The sequence below is a fragment of the Heteronotia binoei genome, chromosome 5, assembly GCF_032191835.1.
Source record: "Heteronotia binoei isolate CCM8104 ecotype False Entrance Well chromosome 5, APGP_CSIRO_Hbin_v1, whole genome shotgun sequence".
Classification (NCBI taxonomy): domain Eukaryota; kingdom Metazoa; phylum Chordata; class Lepidosauria; order Squamata; family Gekkonidae; genus Heteronotia; species Heteronotia binoei.
Window position 1 is genome coordinate 49,729,646 of NC_083227.1, and position 19,848 is coordinate 49,749,493.

At 45.1% G+C, this 19,848-nt stretch overlaps 1 protein-coding gene across 20 annotated transcripts in view; it reads right to left on the reverse strand.

The window, feature by feature from the left end:
- Window positions 1-19,848, reverse strand: part of CADPS (calcium dependent secretion activator) — a 625,900-nt gene that overhangs the window by 34,979 nt on the left and 571,073 nt on the right. For all 20 annotated transcript variants that reach the window (XM_060239432.1, XM_060239433.1, XM_060239424.1 and 17 more), the window contains one exon: window positions 5,031-5,138. In XM_060239432.1, coding sequence (XP_060095415.1) covers window positions 5,031-5,138 — 108 coding nt within the window. The remainder of the gene's footprint in view (window positions 1-5,030; window positions 5,139-19,848) is intronic.

Consider the following 19,848-nt stretch of genomic DNA (forward strand, 5'->3'; position numbering starts at 1 on the left):
GGAAGGAAATAAAATATTTAGAAGGGACTCTGATGTTTCTTCTAAATATATAAAAGGGACTCCAGTATGCTTTCAGTTCCTTTAACTTAATTGTTACAGAAGACTGTACAGTATGGCCCCAACTCTGAAGTAAAACTGAATAGAACCATACCGTGGTGATCAGGAGCCATTTATAAAGTAATAACATCTTGTTTGCATTTGTTCTCTCTCTGCCCACAACTGCCACTTTGGCAAAATTCCCACCAACCCAGTCCAAACCCTTTCCCTATAAACAATCCTAATTTAAGCAACTCTGTAGTACCCCACAGCAGACAGACTTTCCTAAAAGATACAAGGTGCTATTAATTACCATCTGGGTCACAGGTTTGGACTTTATAGTTTAGTATTTCTAAAAACACTTAAAACTGAAAAAGCGTTTCTAACAGTGCAACCGTATGCAGAATTACACTCTTCCAAGTCCAGTGATTTTAATGGAGTGACAATAGCATAGCTCAGTTTAGGATTGCACTGTAAAACTACCTCTCAAGGACTAAAACAGTAGACTGATTATTTTAATCAGATAACGTACTCTTCAGATAATGCTTATTACTGACACACAGAGATATGCCACAAACCACCCTTCCATTTCTTTTTCATTTCTACTTGACTCTCTTACTTCTCTGTGCCCACCATTTTAGTGGGGCAGGGCAGACAAAGAACCCATGTGACACTGCTGTAAATAACTCTTTGGAGGGGAGGTGGAAAATAGCTTTGTTAGCAGCTTGATTGCCAGCTGAACTTCCTAGCCAATCTGTTTCTTCCCCCACTGACCCTGAAGAGATTTTAAAAATGATGGTGATGACTTTATTTCATAGTAAACGTAACTAATTTACAGAATAAAGGCGATTAAAATGTAGGCTGCACAGTAATATTCAGATAATCTTCTGCATAGCCCAACAGCCACTGAGGAAAATAATTCTGCTACTGGCACATGTGGGAAGAGGATCTGGGAGGCAATAAATGCTAAGCGGTATAAACTGAACAGCTTTAGGAACAAAGAAAAAACTAGCATTTTGAAAAAGTACAGCCAATATTATTAATATTGAAAAACAACCACTCATTTTTTCCCATTGAACAGGACTAAATAATACACATGGAGGAGAAAGAACTAAATTATGAATGGCATAGATTACAAAACTCCCAAAACAATGTAAGGCAACGGGCAATCTATGGCTAAATGGGCAGTCTTCGCAGTGGAGGACGGTAAGCAGTGGGGTGCCGCAGGGCTCAGTACTGGGCCACGCTCTTTAACTTGTTCATTAATGATTTGGAGTTGGGAGTAAGCAGTGAAGTGGCCAAGTTTGCAGATGACACTAAATTGTTTAGGGTGATGAGAACCAGAGAGGATTGTGAGGCACTCCAAAGGGATCTGTTGAGGCTGGGTGAGTGGGTGTCAGCATGGCAGATGAGGTTCAGTTTGGCCAAGTGCAAAGTAATGCACATTGGAGCCAAAAATCCCAGCTACAAATACAAGTTGATGGGTTGTGAACTGGCAGAGACTGACCAAGAGAGAAATCTTGGAGTCATGGTAGATAACTTACTGAAAATGTCAAGACATTGTGCGATTGCAATAAAAAAGGCCGATGCCATGCTGAGAATTATTAGGAAGGGAACTGAAAACAAATCAGCCAGTATCATAATGCCCCTGTATAAATCGATGGTGTAGTCTCATTTGGAATACTGTGTGCAATTCTGGTCACTGCACCTCAAAAAGGATATTATAGCATTGGAAAAAGTGCAGAAAAGGGCAACTAGAATGATTAAAGGTTTGGAACACTTTCCCTATGAAGAAAGGTTAAAACGCTTGGGGCTCTTTAGCTTGGAGAAACGTCAACTGCGGGGTAACATGATAGAGGTTTACAAGATTATGCATGGGATGGAGAAAGCAGAGAAAGAAGTCCTTTTCTCCCTTTCTCACAATACAAGAACTCGTGGACATTCAATGAAATTGCTGAGCAGTCAGGTTAAAATGGATAAAAGGAAGTACTTCTTCGCCCAAAGGGTGATTAACATGTGGAATTCACTGCCACAGGAGGTGGTGGCAGCTACAAGCATAGCCAGCTTCAAGAGGGGATGGATAAAAATATGGAGCAGAGGTCCATCAGTGGCTATTAGCCACAGTGTGTGTGTGTGCACACACACACACACAAATATGGAGAGCCAGTTTGGTGTAGTGGTTAAGTGTGTGGACTCTTATCTGGGAGAACCGGGTTTGAGTCCCCACTCCTCCACTTGCACCTGCTAGCATGGCCTTGGGTCAGCCATAGCCCTGGCAGAGGTTGTCCTTGAAAGGGCAGCTGCTGTGAGAGCCCTCTCCAGCCCCACCCACCTCACAGGTTGTCTGTTGTGGGGGAGGAAGGTAAAGGAGATTGTGAGCCGCTCTGAGACTCTTCAGAGTGGAGGACGGGATATAAATCCAATATCTTCACACACACACACACCACACACACACACACACACACACATATATATATATATTGGCCACTGTGTGACACAGAGTATTGGACTGGATGGGCCATTAGCCTGATCCAACATGGCTTCTCTTATGTTCTTATGTTAAACTTTCTACTGGGCGGGCCCCTGGGGAAGGCATGAATCCTGAGCTTTTAATTTTGTGAAGAATATTAAAATGTGTCATGCAGCTGACAGAAACGCTATACCTACTGACATTTCCTTCCTTATAGACCTGTTAAAAGTACATCTATTTCTTATATTCTTGCTCCAGACAAAGGTTCTGAGGTAAACTGTTATTCTCTACTTTAATAAGAGAAAATAATCTTTTCTCAACTTGCTTTAATGGGACTATGTGGTGCTATGTGGAACTTCATGCAGATGTGGATATGCGGAAATCACTGGTGTACAAGGTGAAAAAAAATGCATGGTCACAGAAGACCAGTCTGCCATGAGTCCAGGTAGTGTAGGAGGCATGGCTCCATTTGTAAACATGCCAACTATGGAAGGAATTGGTTATTCAGCTCAGATTTTCCTAGAACAAATGTACCCCAAGGGTATCATGAATATCTAATTTCTGGTTTCCGATGTAAATAGCATAATATACTTTTTGCAGAAAACCATTCTGGATATGTAACCAGTTTGGGAATATTGTCAATGTTTCTGGATTTTTTAAAAAAAGAACTAGAGTTTGCAAACAGTTCTGCGACACAGGAAACTTTAGTGAACAGACTCCCTCCCAGTTCCATATTTCATATCATTCATGCTTCTGACTGAAGAACATGGTATAATTGCACTTCACATCTTAATTTGCATCTGTGTTCTCACAGCAGCACCTAGTTTACATCTCCAGTGGTATTTCACTGCATAAAGATGTACTTTCTATGGGAAACATGAGGCAACTTCAAGCCAATGGATACTTCTGTGTATTTGCTCCTCTGCTCAGAAAATGACTGAATATTTTAAAAGCTAACTTAACAGTCATATATCATGCCCTAACCCAACAGGAGAATGAATGAAAAGATCCCAGTCAACTGTGCATTCTGTAAAGTTTAAGACAAGCTGGGAAATACACAAAATAGGAAACTGCTCAAAGGCAAAGTCGCCACTGAAAAGAACAGTCCTTGGAAATGTATTGCTAATAAAAGAAATTCAACGTAGATGGGCAGGGTGCTAGCAGATTTGTAACAGAGGAAGTGACTGCCTCTTTGTCAATGCCAAGTGGATAGGTGATTTGTCTTTGGCATTTTGATGCTTGAAATTCTCTTAAGGAGGAAAGGAGTCGCTGGAGTGCTTTATGCATGAATGAGGCATTCTCAGCGGATATGGGTCATGCTAGTAGATGTACACAGGAAGATTATTTGACTCCAATTCATGCCACTTGATATAATGTGATAAAACATTTGACATGAGAGATAAGTTCCATTTTAATCTTGTAGAATATCAGGGAAGGGGGGGAGAGGAGAGAATTAAACAGTAGGAAAGGATACAGTGGGAAAGGTAAATGGGAAGAAAGGATTTTGATGATGTTTGCAGAGAAAAAAAGCTTTTCTGTCCAGTGTAAGGAGCATGCAAGCGAAATAAATGAACAAAGCAACAGAAATCTGAAGGCATTCAAATCTGAATGCCAGAATATAATTAAAAAACAAAACAACAATCCCAAGGGCGCTGAGGGGTAAAAGGAGAGAAAAGGAAGCTGTTCTGCAGCTGCACAAAACACAAACAAAGATCTGTCTTAACAAGTGATTGAAACACGAATGCCAAGTGTCTGCTGCAAGTACAAATGCTAGACTGCACAACTGTTCCAAAGAGAGAAAATGGGTTGCACAACAAAAGCAACAGCAAGGCAGAGAAATCTGTTGACATGCACTCCATCCTATTCCAAATAAAATCTCGCTTGACACTTAGACCCTATCAAGCACCATAGCAGGTGGTGTCTTCTTTCAAGATTTACCTACTCTTTAGAACTGCAGTAGAGAAAAAATTAATCTTACATTTTCAGATTCTCAAATTGATGATAGCTACTCGCCCATAATTTTTTTTAAAATTTAAAGCGCCACTACTGTATTGTGCAACACAAAAATCAGATTTTAAAAAATCATGGTGATTTTCTTCAATGCAATAATTAAAAATTAAAGTCTGAAATTCCTTTTAATATTTTAGACATTTAGCAATCAAGATTCACTCCAAGTCAAATTATATATGTACCCTGTTCACCCTCCCCCACCTTTTAAAAACAGGAATGAAGGATCAGAACAATGACTAAGACATCCCTGTTATAGAATGAAATCTCAAAACTGTGCTGTTATCCCAAAAACTAAAGAGAGAGAGGGATTGGGACAAAAGTGGATCTGAGTATAGCATTAGAGCAGACAGACAGCAATCAGAAGAAGAGGTAACATACATCTGTGTTTCTTTTTAAAAAAATCTGTGACTAATAATTTATCTCAAAATGTGACTTATCCTCCAGTCTCATTTTGTCACATTTTGCAGTTTCTCCCCCTTGAGTCTCCAAGGAAGAGGAGGAGGCATTTACTTACATCAAATAACCTTTCTATATACATCTCCTCATTGACCTTATCACGCAGGATGTCCTGAGAATGGCGAACGAAGGTCACATAGGCGTCAGCAACATCCATCCCTGGTTTCTGTTCAGAGAAAAGGGGGGGGGGGGAGATGAGAGAGGAGGAAAACAGCATGAAAATGGCATCTTCCCAAGACCGTCTATTCATTCAGTTGCAAGGATTCCCCCCACCTATTCTCCCTCGCATTGTCACTGAGGATCCTTCTAGTTGATTCCCATGATATAGTTAGGTGTCAGCAATGGGCACAACTACTTGCTGCTGAAACAATTCACCATGGTGTGTAGAGCAAAAGATTACTGTCTGTACACTCTTCTTTTTCTGTATTGACGGAAGCCGCCTGGATGGATAAAGCTTTTTCCTGACACACTTGTGCCAGGATATTCTCTCTTGTGGTTGGTACTATTGACCTAATTAGCAAAACAAGAAATCATGCTGGGCTCCCCCTACCTCCCGCCCTGTGTCAACTACTATATGTAAATCTTCTTTAATCTAAAGTTAGAACGCTAACTCCACTTGTCTATTGTCCCTTTCTTTTAAGGCATGGAACATAAGCAGCATCAAAATATCACTTTCTTACAGCATTCACCAGATGGTATCTTTCCTGTTTCTTGAAAAGTTGTACAGTTAGTAATAATATTAATATTGTTGTGGATAAGCACACAACTGAACCAAAGTTAAGCATTTTGACAGCAAGTAATTTATGTCAATGGGCACCTACCTAATATTCTCACATTAAAAGCTGTAAGTCTTTACATTGCTTATATTTGACCGGCGCATTCTGTAGATGCATAGCTAATAAAAAAAATCTTCTCACTGATTCTCCCTGTGTACCTGTATTTTCTTAAATCTGAACTTACAGAGCCTTCAAGATTTGCAGATGAGCATGATGCAGTTCACATTTCCCTTCTAAGAAGCAAGTAGTGGAGATAATTTGGGAGACAATAACCACTAAATAAGTTCACACTCCTTGATATGTTGGAATCGAACTTATCTCAAAGAAAACCCATTAAAATGCTGAAAAAAGAGTCATTATGAAAGCTGCCACACAAATCTTAAATGTCTGTGGCACATTGGAAGTTTCTTAATAATGGGTGTCATTACTTTTATTACTGTGATTTACTGCAGATCACAAAGTATCATTTTTGTATGAGATGTGATTGTCAGCCACTGTAAATTGAAGTTAGTTAACACTTCTGTGTAATTTCCAGGGTGAAAATGAGGACAGTTTGAGAAGCAGTAGGAAGGTAGTTTATACATATATATAAAGAAATACAATTATCAAGCAAAGGACCAATGGTTGGCCCTAGAGATGCCAGTAACATTTTTTAACACCTACTGAAACAATGACAAGGTATTAATTTAAAAAACAATGAGGACAATGTAAATGTGGCTGTTATACTTTTCAAGCAATTTCCAGCAAGTAGATTGTGCCAGCTTTATGATACAATACAAATGATACAGTTGCCCAATGCAAAACAATCATAGTTCTGGAATGAGACAAGGATCCTGTTATATGGTTGATGTTAAGAGAGCTAAGCTTTGACTTAGTGAAAACCTCAAAGCTTTTTGATTTGTATTCAAAGTGTTTTGCTAGTCACAGGGAAAGGATGGGGAGCAAAAGGAATAAAGAGACCAACCTAATTGTGAAAATCAGATTGTTGTTTTCCCCTTGTGGGTCACAATGGAGTCTCATTCTTTGGGTTGTTGGGTTCCAATCAGAGACAAGGAAGTGGACTCTTTGTGTCCCTTCCTTTGTTAATTTCTTCCAATTCCCCTATATGTAGGAAGAAAGTATCTTCTTACAGTTAATAGTTTGGTGTCGTGGCTAAATATGCAGACTCTACTCTGGGAGAACCAAGTTTTATTCCCCTTTCCTCAATTCCTGGTGTGACCTTGGGTCAGCTGCAAGTTGTCAGCAGAGCTGTTCTCTGAGAGCTCTTTCAGCACCCCCACCTCGCAGGGTGCATGTTGTAGGGAGAAGAAGAGAAGGAGATTGTAAACCACTCTGAGACTCCCAAGTAAAGGGTGGGGTATAAATCCAATCTCCTCCTCCTTCTTTGGCAGCTCCGACTGTCCCTACTTCATGCTGGTTGTCTCTAAAATTATGAAGAAAAAGGAGGGAACTGGAACACCTGAATCAGCTGAATAAGGCATCCTGGGCTGACCATTTGATGCTCCCCTTTCTTCAGGTAACTTAAGGGCTTGGCCAAAGGAAGCAGTCCAGGATGTCCTAGTGGTTCATTACCTGCTTTAATTTGGGACAGAAAGCTTGCTGGGTAGTGTAGCTTTGTTTAAACTTGTATTTATGTATATTTTAGTCTGTATGCTGCTTAGAGTCCCCGGTGAAGGAGAAAAGCAGGATAAAATTATTTAAATAATCAAGTTCTCATTCATATTTGTTCACAAATTTTAGAGTTCTGAATGGCCAGATTTTGTTTTCAAAATGAAACTGGTGCATTAGGAATCCTCCATTGTTTAATGTTTTTTCTTTTCAGATTTGTACATGTACATTTCTAATGCAGGAGGTGGGGGGGGGGGGTCAGTGGGAGGTACAGATCTGAAAGCTGCAGCAAAATGTGCATGCTTTGATTCCAGAATTAGCATTAGAAACTGTTCCAGTTAAACTGGATTTCAGGAGGAATAGATTGGAACAGAATACAAGGCACAACAAACCTTCAAAATGATCACAGAACAGAATGGGGGAAATCTATTTATTCCGGATTACTGATCTTCAGCAGCATTCCCATGAGTTTTCTGCTCTTGATGACAGTCTCTTCCTCTCCCCTTTGACATTCCTTCAGGTTTATGGAAGACTGAACAAATTTCACAAGCCCCATTATAGGTCACTATCCCATGCCACCAGATGCCATACAAGAATAATATGAAAACTAATTGCATTGTTTGCCCAGCTCTCTGGACTCCCCAGAAGTTTGTTCTTCTGCTCCTACTTTCTTGGCTCATCCTTTTTGACCTGGAATGACTTCCCTTGTGTCAAGTAGCCCTGATCAGCCCCTTTTCCCCAACATACCACACTGAGAAAATGCAGTAAGTGTCTATACTTGTATAAAACAATACAGAAATGGAGAGTCGGACTTTTCCGTTAGAGTAGACACATTTCCGTTGGTTTTTAATAGTGTGATTAAAGAGCAAAGGGACTGTTGAATTTATGTTTATTGACATCATCTTCTAAGTAACAACTTGCTTCAGGGCATCTTTTTACTACAGCATGTTGTCACAATTCCTTATGCTGTGATGATGGAGAAATTAATACATCCTGGAAAACTCTCAAATTCCTAGGCCAGTGGCTAACAAGAACCTTAGCCTGGTATTTTTGTCCAGACCTCCTCACTATCCTGTACATTATTTGCTCAGAAGCAAATAGTTAAGTATAATTTCACTGAAGTAGTGGAATATTCCTTGGCATGAGAGGTGACTTCCACAAGGTGATTTTTCTTTTATTTGGAAGATGCAGATGAGAGACCAGTGTACTTGAACTAGTGATATCTGGGTCCAAATCTCTATCTTACCATATCCTTGGGCCAGTGGCTATTATTAAGCTTCATCTACCTTGAAGGACTGTTGTGAGGATAAAATAGGTTAGCTCCATGTATGTATCTCTGAAGACTTTGGTGGGGAAGGGCAGGATACAAGTGGCATAGAAGCTCCACAGTAGTTATGCTCGATGCAAGGAGCTCCTGGTCCTCAGGGAACGAGTTCGTACCCTTGAGGCCGAGGTGACTGCCCTGGAGAAGCAGAGACGGTCAGTTAGGCACTTGGGGAAGACTCTCGGGGGCGTATTAGTAGAGCCCCGCTCTGAACATAGCAGCCCCGTTGCTGCCAGGGAGCGAGAGGGTCGAGAGGGAACAGGGCACCGTGCTGAGGACAAGGGGAATGCGCCCTCAGAAGGGACCTCTTCTTCGGTTGGTGAGCGGGAATCCTTTCGCACCAAGGAACCATCCCTGAGCAGGGGGAGAGGGAGGGTTTTGGTAGTTGGTGATTCGATCCTTAGGCAAGTAGACAGCTGGGTGGCAAAACCGCGTACTGACCGTATGGTGACTTGCCTGCCTGGTGCGAAGGTAGCGGACATTACGCGTGTAGTAGATAGACTGATAGACAGTGCTGGGGAGGAGCCTGTGGTCGTGGTGCATGTTGGCACCAACGATGTGGGGAAATGCAGTCGTGAGGTCCTGGAGGAAAAATTTAGGCTGCTAGGCGGGAGACTTAAGGCCAGGACCTCCAAGGTAGCCTTCTCGGAAGTGCTACCTGTTCCACGTGCAGGGCAGGAGAGACAGGCACAAATTAGAAGTCTCAATGTGTGGATGAGACGATGGTGTAAGGAGGAAGGGTTTAAGTTTGTTAGGCACTGGGATGCTTTCTGGAACAAGCGGGAGCTGTACAAAAGAGACGGTCTCCATTTGTCCCCGGATGGAACCAGGCTGCTGGCGCTTAAAATCAAAAGGGTGGCAGAGCAGTTTTTAAACTAAATCTTGGGGGAAAGCCGACAGGAGATGAAATGTCTCTGGTTCGGGAGGACTCGTCTCAAAGAGATGAAGGGTTAGCTGCTATTTTTCTACCGGGTAACGGACCAGAGTTGTCCACTGTGAAGGCGACAAACAATATGGACTGTCTGCCAGAGTCTCGAGATGGCAGGAGGAAGGTGTCGGGCCTAGCTCGCCTGGGAAATTATAGATGTTTGTATGCAAATGCTAGAAGTGTTCGAAGTAAAATTGGTGAATTGGAATGTTTAGTGTTGGGAGAAAACATAGACATTGTGGGAATTTCAGAAACTTGGTGGAATGAGGAGAATCGGTGGGACACGGTGATTCCTGGATATAAGCTATATCGGAAGGATAGGGAGGGAAGGGTTGGAGGTGGGGTGGCTCTGTATGTCAGAGAGGATATACGGTCCAGTAAGACTGAGGTCAGAGAATTAGATTCACTTTTAGAAATGCTTTGGGTTGAAATAGAGGGCCCAAAAGGGAATTTAACTATGGGAGTTTATTATCGCCCACCAAATCAAAAGAGAGAGGACGATTATAATATGATGGAAGGCTTAAAGATAGCGGCTAAACGTAAAAACTGTGTCGTAATAGATGATTTTAACTACCCGCAGATTGATTGGGTCAATATGTGTTCTGGTCGAGAGAAAGAGATTGAGTTTCTTGATGCTCTCAATGACTGTGCTATGGAGCAGATGGTCTCAGAACCTACCAGGGGTGGGGTGATCCTGGATTTGGTCCTAAGTAATGCCCAAGACTTGGTGAGAGATGTAAAAGTGATTGCGCCGCTTGGGAGCAGTGACCATAATGTTATTGATTTCACCGTTTGTATAAATAGGGAGTTGTCCAAAAAGACCGCCACAACCACGTTTAACTTTAAAAGGGGTAAATACACTGAGATGAGGAGGCATGTGAAGAGGAAACTGAAAGGAAAGGTACATACGGTCAAAACCCTTGGGGAAGCTTGGACGCTATTTAAAACTATAATCCTAGAAGCTCAGATAAAATACATACCACAAGTTAGGAAAGGCACAAACAGGCATAAGAAAAGGCCTGCGTGGTTAACAAAGTAATGGAAGCTGTAAAAGGTAAGAAGGACTCCTTTAAGCGGTGGAAAACCACTCCAAGTGAGATTAGTAAAAGGGAACACAGGCTGTGGCAAATCAAGTGCAAGACTGTGATCAGGCAGGCAAAAAGGGACTATGAGGAGCATATTGCAAAAAACATAAAGACCAACAATAAAACTTTCTTCAAATATATTAGAAGTAGGAAACCAGCCAGGGAGGCAGTGGGGCCCTTGGATGACCATGGGGTAAAAGGATTACTGAAGGAGGATAGGGAAATGGCTGAGAAGCTAAATGAATTTTTTGCCTCCGTCTTCACTGTGGAAGACGAGAACTTTTTGCCCGCCCCAGAACCACTAATTTTGGAAGGGGTGTTGAAAGACCTGAGTCAGATTGAGGTGACAAAAGAGGAGGTCCTACAACTGATAGACAAATTAAAAACTAATAAGTCACCGGGTCCGGATGGCATACATCCGAGAGTTCTGAAAGAACTCAAAGTTGAACTTGTGGATCTTCTAACAAAAATCTGTAATCTTTCATTGAAATCTGCCTCCGTTCCTGAGGACTGGAAGGTAGCAAATGTCACCCCCATCTTTAAAAAGGGTTCCAGAGGAGATCCGGGAAATTACAGGCCAGTCATTCTGACTTCAATACCGGGAAAGTTGGTAGAAACCATTATCAAGGACAGAATGAGTAGGCACATTGATGAACACGGGTTATTGAGGAAGACTCAGCATGGGTTCTGCAAGGGAAGATCTTGCCTCACTAACCTGTTACATTTCTTTGAGGGGGTGAACAAACATGTGGACAAAGGCGACCCGATAGATGTTGTTTACCTTGACTTCCAGAAAGCTTTTGATAAAGTTCCTCATCAAAGGCTCCTTAGAAAACTTGAGAGTCATGGAGTAAAAGGACAGGTCCTCTTGTGGATCAAAAACTGGCTTAGTAATAGGAAGCAGAGAGTCAGTATAAATGGGCAGTCTTCGCAGTGGAGGACGGTAAGCAGTGGGGTGCCGCAGGGCTCGGTACTGGGTCCCATGCTCTTTAACTTGTTCATAAATGATTTAGAGTTGGGAGTGAGCAGTGAAGTGGCCAAGTTTGCGGATGACACTAAATTGTTCAGGGTGGATTGTGAGGAACTCCAGAGAGGATTGTGAGGAACTCCAAGAACCAGAGAGGATTGTGAGGAACTCCAAAGGGATCTGTTGAGGCTGGGTGAGTGGGCGTCAACGTGGCAGATGCAGTTCAATGTGGCCAAGTGCAAAGTAATGCACATTGGGGCAAGAATCCCAGCTACAAATACAAGTTGATGGGGTGTGAACTGGCAGAGACTGACCAAGAGAGAGATCTTGGGGTCGTGGTAGATAACTCACTGAAAATGTCAAGACAGTGTGCGTCTGCAATAAAAAAGGCCAACGCCATGCTGGGAATTATTAGGAAGGGAATTGAAAACAAATCAGCCAGTATCATAATGCCACTGTATAAATCGATGGTGCGGTCTCATTTGGAGTACTGTGTGCAGTTCTGGTCGCCGCACCTCAAAAAGGATATTATAGCATTGCAGAAAGTCCAGAGAAGGGCAACTAGAATGATTAAAGGGCTGGAGCACTTTCCCTATGAAGAAAGGTTGAAACGCTTGGGACTCTTTAGCTTGGAGAAACGTCGACTGCGGGGTGACATGATAGAGGTTTACAAGATAATGCATGGGATGGAGAAAGTAGAGAAAGAAGTACTTTTCTCCCTTTCTCACAATACAAGAACTCGTGGGCATTCGATGAAATTGCTGAGCAGAAAGGTTAAAACGGATTAAAGGAAGTACTTCTTCACCCAAAGGGTGATTAACAGGTGGAATTCACTGCCACAGGAGGTGGTGGCAGCCACAAGTATAGCCACCTTCAAGAGGGGTTTAGATAAAAATATGGAGCACAGGTCCATCAGTGGCTATTAGCCACAGTGTATGTGTGTATATAAAATTTTTTGCCACTGTGTGACACAGAGTGTTGGACTTGATGGGCCGTTGGCCTGATCCAACATGGCTTCTCTTATGTTCTTATGTTCAGGACATTCATCATGTGAGCACTGGGGAAGTTTAAATTTTGCCTGTAAATTACATAAAATAAACACAATGGCTTCTAGGGTTGCTCTCTCTGAATTGGGAAATTCCTAGATATCTGGGGGTGAAGCCTGGGGGTGGGGGGTTAGGAAATGGAGGGACCTCAACAGGGTATAATGCCATAGAATCCACCCTCCAGAGCACCATTGTCTCCCAGGCAACTGAGCTCTGTAGTGTGGAGATGAGTTGTAATTCCAAGAGATCTCTAGGGCCCATCTGGAGGTTGGCAACCCTAATGGCTCCAATCTTGTGGTTTATTGCAACCTCTTCTTCACAACATTAGCTTTCATTTACTTGCTTGCACACCTTTATAAGTGTGGAACCACATGCAGAATTTGGATGGTACAAGTGGCACTAAGTCATTCCTCTCTGTAAATTCTCTGAACAAAAAGTCTGCCTACAAACGTCTCTTGCTTTATCTCCTAATCCCTGACTCCAACCAACATTCATATATTGCACTTAACCTTAATTTAAATGTTAATTTCCGGTGAGCGGAGTACTTTGCCTGAGATCTTTAAGGGCTCTCTTCATTATAATCCAAGCTCTAAACGGAGGTCTACAGCACCATTTGCCCTTTTAAAATTAACGGATGTGGTTGTTTTGCAGTAATATCATCAAGGTTGTTTTGGGTGTACATCACTGCTGTTTTTTCATAACTATCTTTTATAAAACTTAAATAATGGCTGAAATTTTTAAAAAGTAAAGAAAGACCTATTGGCAGGCTGAAAGAAGAAATAGGCTATTATCTGTTAAACTATCTGGCAGTTAAAAGCTAAGGCTGTTGCAGTCTCATACAGAATTATATGCTTTAGCCTATAAACTCTGTGTTGGATTGCGGCCTAACTAAAAATTGAGGCATTCAGCATTTTGGTGTAGGGTCCCAAATCATACTTCTACCATTTTATATCATTCATTGTCACTTGTCACCCAGCAGTCTGCCTTTTCCAACATAACTGTCTGTCAAACTATAAAAATGATGTGCTTCTACCATAGCAGGCCTTAGAATCCCAGTTACTTCTCCTTTCTTGAAGGGAGGAACACAACTCTGATTTCCTATAATATAGTGGGTTCTAAGCATGGCAGAGTCTCGGAGTGGGTAATAACAAACGCTTTAATAGGAATCACATAGTAAAGGTTTACAATACAAGACTGCTGTTGGGGCCCACAAACCGAACTTATATACATCTCTGGGTTCCCGCGCAAGCACTTTTTGGGTCATTCAAACCGGCGGGGACTTGTGATTGGTACTGGGCTGCGGGGGTTTGAATCCTGCAGCCCTTCGTTCTCAAGTCCCCAAGCTCAGTCCGTATGGCTCCAATGAGCCAGGCGGAAACACCAAAGTCTTCCTTTGAGTCCACATACATAACATCCCTCCCCCCTTAGTTCGCAAGCCCCTAGTGGACATAGTCTTTTAGGTGCTTTCGTGTCGACCGCCTGAGAACAGGGGTTGGTGGCGATGCAGTTTCTTCTTCAGGCGTTGCTGGCAGAGGCCCAGGTGCCGAGGGGGAATCCGCCAGTTGGACTGGGTCCTCTGGGGTTTCTGGCGCTGATGGTGGTCCCGTTTGTTCTGCTGGTTCTGGCACGGGTGTAGCTGCTGTCTCTTCTGCTTCCTCCGGCTCAAGGGTTGTTCCGCCACGAGCAGGAGCCGGGGAGGTTGTGTTCTCATCCTCGTCTTTCCCCTTGGGCGCCTCTCGTGCACGTATTTGATCAATGTGTCGCCTTATTGTGAATCCCCCCTCTGAGGTGACTTCGTACATGACGGCCCCTAGTACTTGGGATACTTGCACTGGTATCCATGCTGCCCCCCCCCCAAGTTTTTGGCAAACATTAAGTCCCCTGTGTCGAACCCCCGGGGGGCCTAGACCACCTCTGGTACCTCTTGCAGGTCGGGTGTGTGGTCTGGATGCATGCGATCCAGGAGGGTTGTCAGCCACCGGCCCATGAGAAGCTCTGCTGGGCTGCGGCCGGAAACCGTACTGGGGGTTGAATGTTGCGCTAAGAGGCACTCAGCGAGGCATGCTTCCCACTCCCCGTATATGATTCGGTGGAGCGTTTCCTTCATAAGAACATAAGAGAAGCCATGTTGGATCAGGCCAATGGCCCATCCAGTCCAACACTCTGTATCACACAGTGGCCAATATATATATGTATATACACATACATACACACTGTGGCTAATAGCCACTGATGGACCTCTGCTCCATATTTTTATCTAACCCCCTCTTGAAGCTGGCTATGCTTGTAGCCGCCACCACCTTCTGTGGCAGTGAATTCCACGTTAATCACCCTTTGGGTGAAGAAGTACCTCCTTTTATCCGTTCTAACCCGACTGCTCAACAATTTCATTGGATGCCCACGAGTTCTTGTATTGTGAGAAAGGGAGAAAAGTACTTCTTTCTCTACCTTCTCCATCCCATGCATAATCTTGTAAACCTCTATCATGTCACCCCGGTCGACGTTTCTCCAAGCTAAAGCGCCCCAAGTGTTTTAACCTTTCTTCATAGGGAGTGTTCCAAACCTGTAATCATTCTAGTTGCCCTTTTCTGCACTTTTTCCAATGCTATATCCTTTTTGAGGTGCGGTGACCAGAATTGTACACAGTATTCCAAATGAGACCGCACCATCGATTTATACAGGGGCATTATGATACTGGCTGATTTGTTTTCAATTCCCTTCCTAATAATTCCCAGCATGGCGTTGGCCTTTTTTATTGCAATTGCACACTGTCTTGACATTTTCAGTGAGTTATATACCATGACCGCAAGATCTCTCTCTTGGTCAGTCTCTGCCAGTTCACACCCCATCAACTCGTATTTGTAGCTGGGATTCTTGGCCCCAATGTGCATTACTTTGCACTTGGCCACATTGAACCTCATCTGCCACGTTGACGCCCACTCACCCAGCCTCAACAGATCCCTTTGGAGTTCCTCACAATCCTCTCTGGTTCTTACCACCCTGAACAATTTAGTGTCATCCGCAAACTTGGCCACTTCACAGCTTACTCTCAATTCCAAATTATTTATGAACAAGTTAAAGAGCATGGGACCCAGTACTGAGCCTGCGGCACTCCACTGCTTACCGTCCTCCACTGCAAAGACTGCCCATTTATACTTACACTCTGCTTCCTATTAATTAGTCAGTTTTTGATCCACAAGAGGACCTGTCCTTTTACTCCCTTTTACTGTCCTTCGTAGACCACACCATTCTTTCCGCTTGGGCCTTTGTGGCTGGGTGAAAGGGGACTGACCTTATGTGTTTTATTAAATTTCGGCCACAGAAATCCTGAAACTCGGCTGAGGTGAAGGCCGACCCATTATCCAATACCAACGTGTCAGGGAGGACATGTGTGGTGAATACTCTGCATAGCACCCCTAATGCTGCCTGAGAAGAGGTGGAGGCCACAGGCACTATCTCTAGCCATTTGGAGTAGGAGTCAACAATAAGAAAGAATATATGCCCCTGGAAGGGCCCCGCGAAGTCAAGGTGCAGGCAGGACCAGGGGTTGCAAGTGGACTCCCACTGTTGGGCTGGGGTGCAGGGCGGTGCCGGACGAGTCTCCTGGCATGGCTGACATCGGGCCACCCAGGATTCAATGGTGTCGTCAATTCCTGGCCACCATACATAGCTGTGGGCCAGCGCCTTCATGCATACAATTCCTGGATGGGTTTCGTGCAGCGCTGTTAGGACTCACTGCTGCAGTACCGGGGGCACCACCACCCTTCTTCCCCACAACAGGAACCCTTTATGCACAGACAGTTCGTCCCAGCAGGACGCAAACGCAGAGAATTCTGAGCCCACCCATCCTTCTGGCCACCCCCTCCACACCCAGTTCAGAACTCGGGAGAGAGTTTTGTCCTTGGAAGAGCAGTGGGAAATGTCCTTTGTGTGTACCGGGCGGTCCGGGAGGGCTTCCAGTCACATGATCTGGAATGCTGGGGCCAGGTCTGGGTCCATGGAGGGCAGCGGCAGGAGGTTCAGAGCATCAGCGTGACCCATCGCTTTCCCAGGGTGGTACTTAAAGTCATACAGATAACCCACCAGGAAGATGGACCACCTCAACACCTGCGGTGAAAGCATTTGGGGCATTTGTCGGTCAGGGGTGAGCAGGCCCAGTAGGGGCTTGTGGTCTGTCAAGATAGTGAAGGGCCGGCCGTACAGGTAATCGTGGAATTTTTTTACCCCTGCCACAATAGCCAGGCCCTCTTTGTCTATTTGAGCGTAGTTTCGCTCTGGATTTTGTAAGGTCCTTGAATAATAGGCTACCGGAACCTCGCACCCATCCGGCAGCCTGTGGGCCAACACGGCGCCGACCCCATAAGGCGATGCGTCACACATGAGCACAATGGGTAGCCGCTCGTCAAAGTGCAGCAGCAAGCTATTAGAAGTCAAAATGTCTTTTACCACCTGGAAAGCGGCGGCTTGCCGACGACCCCAAACCCGCGGTGCCTTTTTGTCCAGCAGTCTGTGTAAGGGCTCTGGTACCACCGCCTTGTGGGGAGGGAAGGCATGGTAGAAACTGAGAATTCCCAAGAACGATTGTAACTCAGCCATGTTGGTGAGGGCCGGCGGATCACAAATGGCCTTATTTTGTCCTGGGCCGGATGAATGCCGCTCACGACCACCGTATACCCCAGAAAATCTATGGTGAGCACCCCCAATACACATTTTCCCCATTTTCCCTTTAACCCAGCCCCCTCGAAACGCTGTAACACCATTCGGAAGTGGTTGCCAAATTTGTCATTGGTGGCTGCCACAATCAGCACATCGTCGAAGAATGGCTGTACCCTGGGGATGCCTTTAAGAAGGGAATCCATTAAGTTCTGAAACAGTCCCAGAGCCACGCTGACCCCGAACTGCAAACGTCTAACTTTGAAGGACCCCCGGCGCGTTACAATAGTTTGCGCTTCTGCTGTGGTTGCGTCCACAGGGAGCTGATGATACGCTTGTGCGAAATCCAGTTTCACAAAGATTTCTGCTCCCGCTAGGGATGCTAACATGTGGCTCACCACTGGAACAGGGTATGCATGGCCTTGCAACGCCTTATTTATCATGCATTTACAGTCAGCACAGATGCGTATGCTGCCATTGGGTTTGATCGGGGTTCCTATGGGAGTCTCCCACTTTGCATTAGCGACTGGTTTCAGAACCCTTTGGGCCACGAGGTGGTCAAGCTCCTCTTCGATCTTGGGCCTGAGAGCTAGTGGCATCTGCCTGGCCTTCAGTCATATGAGCTGCACGTTGGGTCTATGGGGGCCCCGCTGTATGTCCCCAGAGTTCCGTCAAAAACCCTGGGAAACTCTTCGCCCACCCTTTGAAAGTCCCTTTGAATGAGGTTGTAATGGATCCCCATCACTTGGATGCCCAGTGCCTGGAACCAAGACCGACCTAGAAGGCTGCACAGATCGCCCTCCACTACAATGAGGGGGAGCTCGCCCTTGAACTTTCCATACCTAATGTGGACCAGGTCCACTCCCCGGACTGCAACCTCGCACTTTTGAAAGTCCCGGACAAGGAATGAGGTTGGTTTTAATTCAGCTTCCCCCCTGGGGCACATCTCCCTGAACATGTGGGCTGAAATGACCGTCTGGCCTGCCCCGGAGTCTACCTCCATTTTGCAGGGCTTGTCTTCCCTGAACACAGTCATGTAGTATTTATCCAGGGAGGGAATGGGCAACTGGCATACCTGGGTCCCCGAAGTGATGAATGCCTGGATGTCGTCCACTAGTGCAACCTTGTGGCGGCAGCCATTCTTTTGGCAAGTTTTCCTTGGCGCAGGTTTTCCTTGGCACAAGTTTTCCTTGGCGCAGCGCCACCAATTGGCACATCCGAGCTATGTGCCCGGCCTTCCCGCATGTATGGCAGGTCATGCTCCTGAACTTGCACGTGTGCCGCTTGTGTGGCTCCCCACAGCTGGTGCAGGTATTTGGGGTGATCGATTCTGTTGCTTGTGGCCTAGGCTTTTGTTGGGTCGCCTGGTGCAGCTTGAGGGTGTCATCCCCGTCTGAGTTGTCTGATTCTGCGGCCGGTCGCAGCTGGTGGGCGTTGGTCCCTGTGTGGCAGGCTTTCTCTTTGTGTGCATCCTCGGTGGTGGTGGCTATTTGTAGGGCCTTCTCCAAGGTCGGCTTTGATTCTGTCACAATTTTCTGACGTGCCTTCCTGTCCCTGAGGCTGTAAGTGCATTTCACGAGCAGATTCTCCTCCTTTAGGGTTTGTAGAATCTTTCGGGCTCAAGTGCTGTGTTTTACTTGAGTCTGAAAGATTCTACAAACTCTAATGATGTTACCAGGCGTGAAAACCTGAAATCTTTGATAGGTTCTCCTCCAATTGTGCGCTGTACTCCGCCATCCTGCCCAAGTCTTGCAGGCGGGCTAGGAAGGTCGCTACAGTCTCGTTTGGCTCTTGGAAGATGTTGAGGAACTGTAGCTTCTGGGTGAGGAGAGTAGGCGTCAGAACAAAATTTCTGGTCAGCACCTCGATGATCTTGTCAAAGGAAGACGCCTCGAGTGTCTCTGGCGCAACCTGGTCCTCCGCTAGCTGTAGCATGGCGATGCCGCAATTGCTCAGCAGGATGGCCTTCTTGATTTCGTGTTCATCATCCTTGATTCGCTGTGCCACGAGGTGGTACTTGAGTCTTGACCCAGGTGTCCCAGGCCTCAGGCTGTGCCATGTCGAACTCCGGAATGGAGTTTTGCGATCCGGATGCAGTGGCCATGATCGGGCTGGGCAGCAGTGCCTGTTTGTGACGGCGCTGGTGCTCGGTGCGCTGGGCGGTGTCAGGTTGCCCTGGACCTTGCTCATCCAGATCCCACCTTTGTCACCATTATAATATAGTGGGTTCTAAGCATCGCAGAGTCTTGGAGTGGGTGATAACAAGCTCTTTAATAGGAATCACATAGTAAAGGTTTACAATACAAGACTGCTGTTGGGGCCCACAGGCCGAACTTATATACATCTCTGGTTTCCCATGCAAGCACGCTATTGGGTCATTCAAACTGGCGGGGGCTTGTGATTGGTCCTGGGCTGCGGTGGTTTGAATCCTGCAGCCTTTTGTTCCCAAGTCCCCAAGCTCAGTTCATATGGCTCCGATGAGCCAGGCA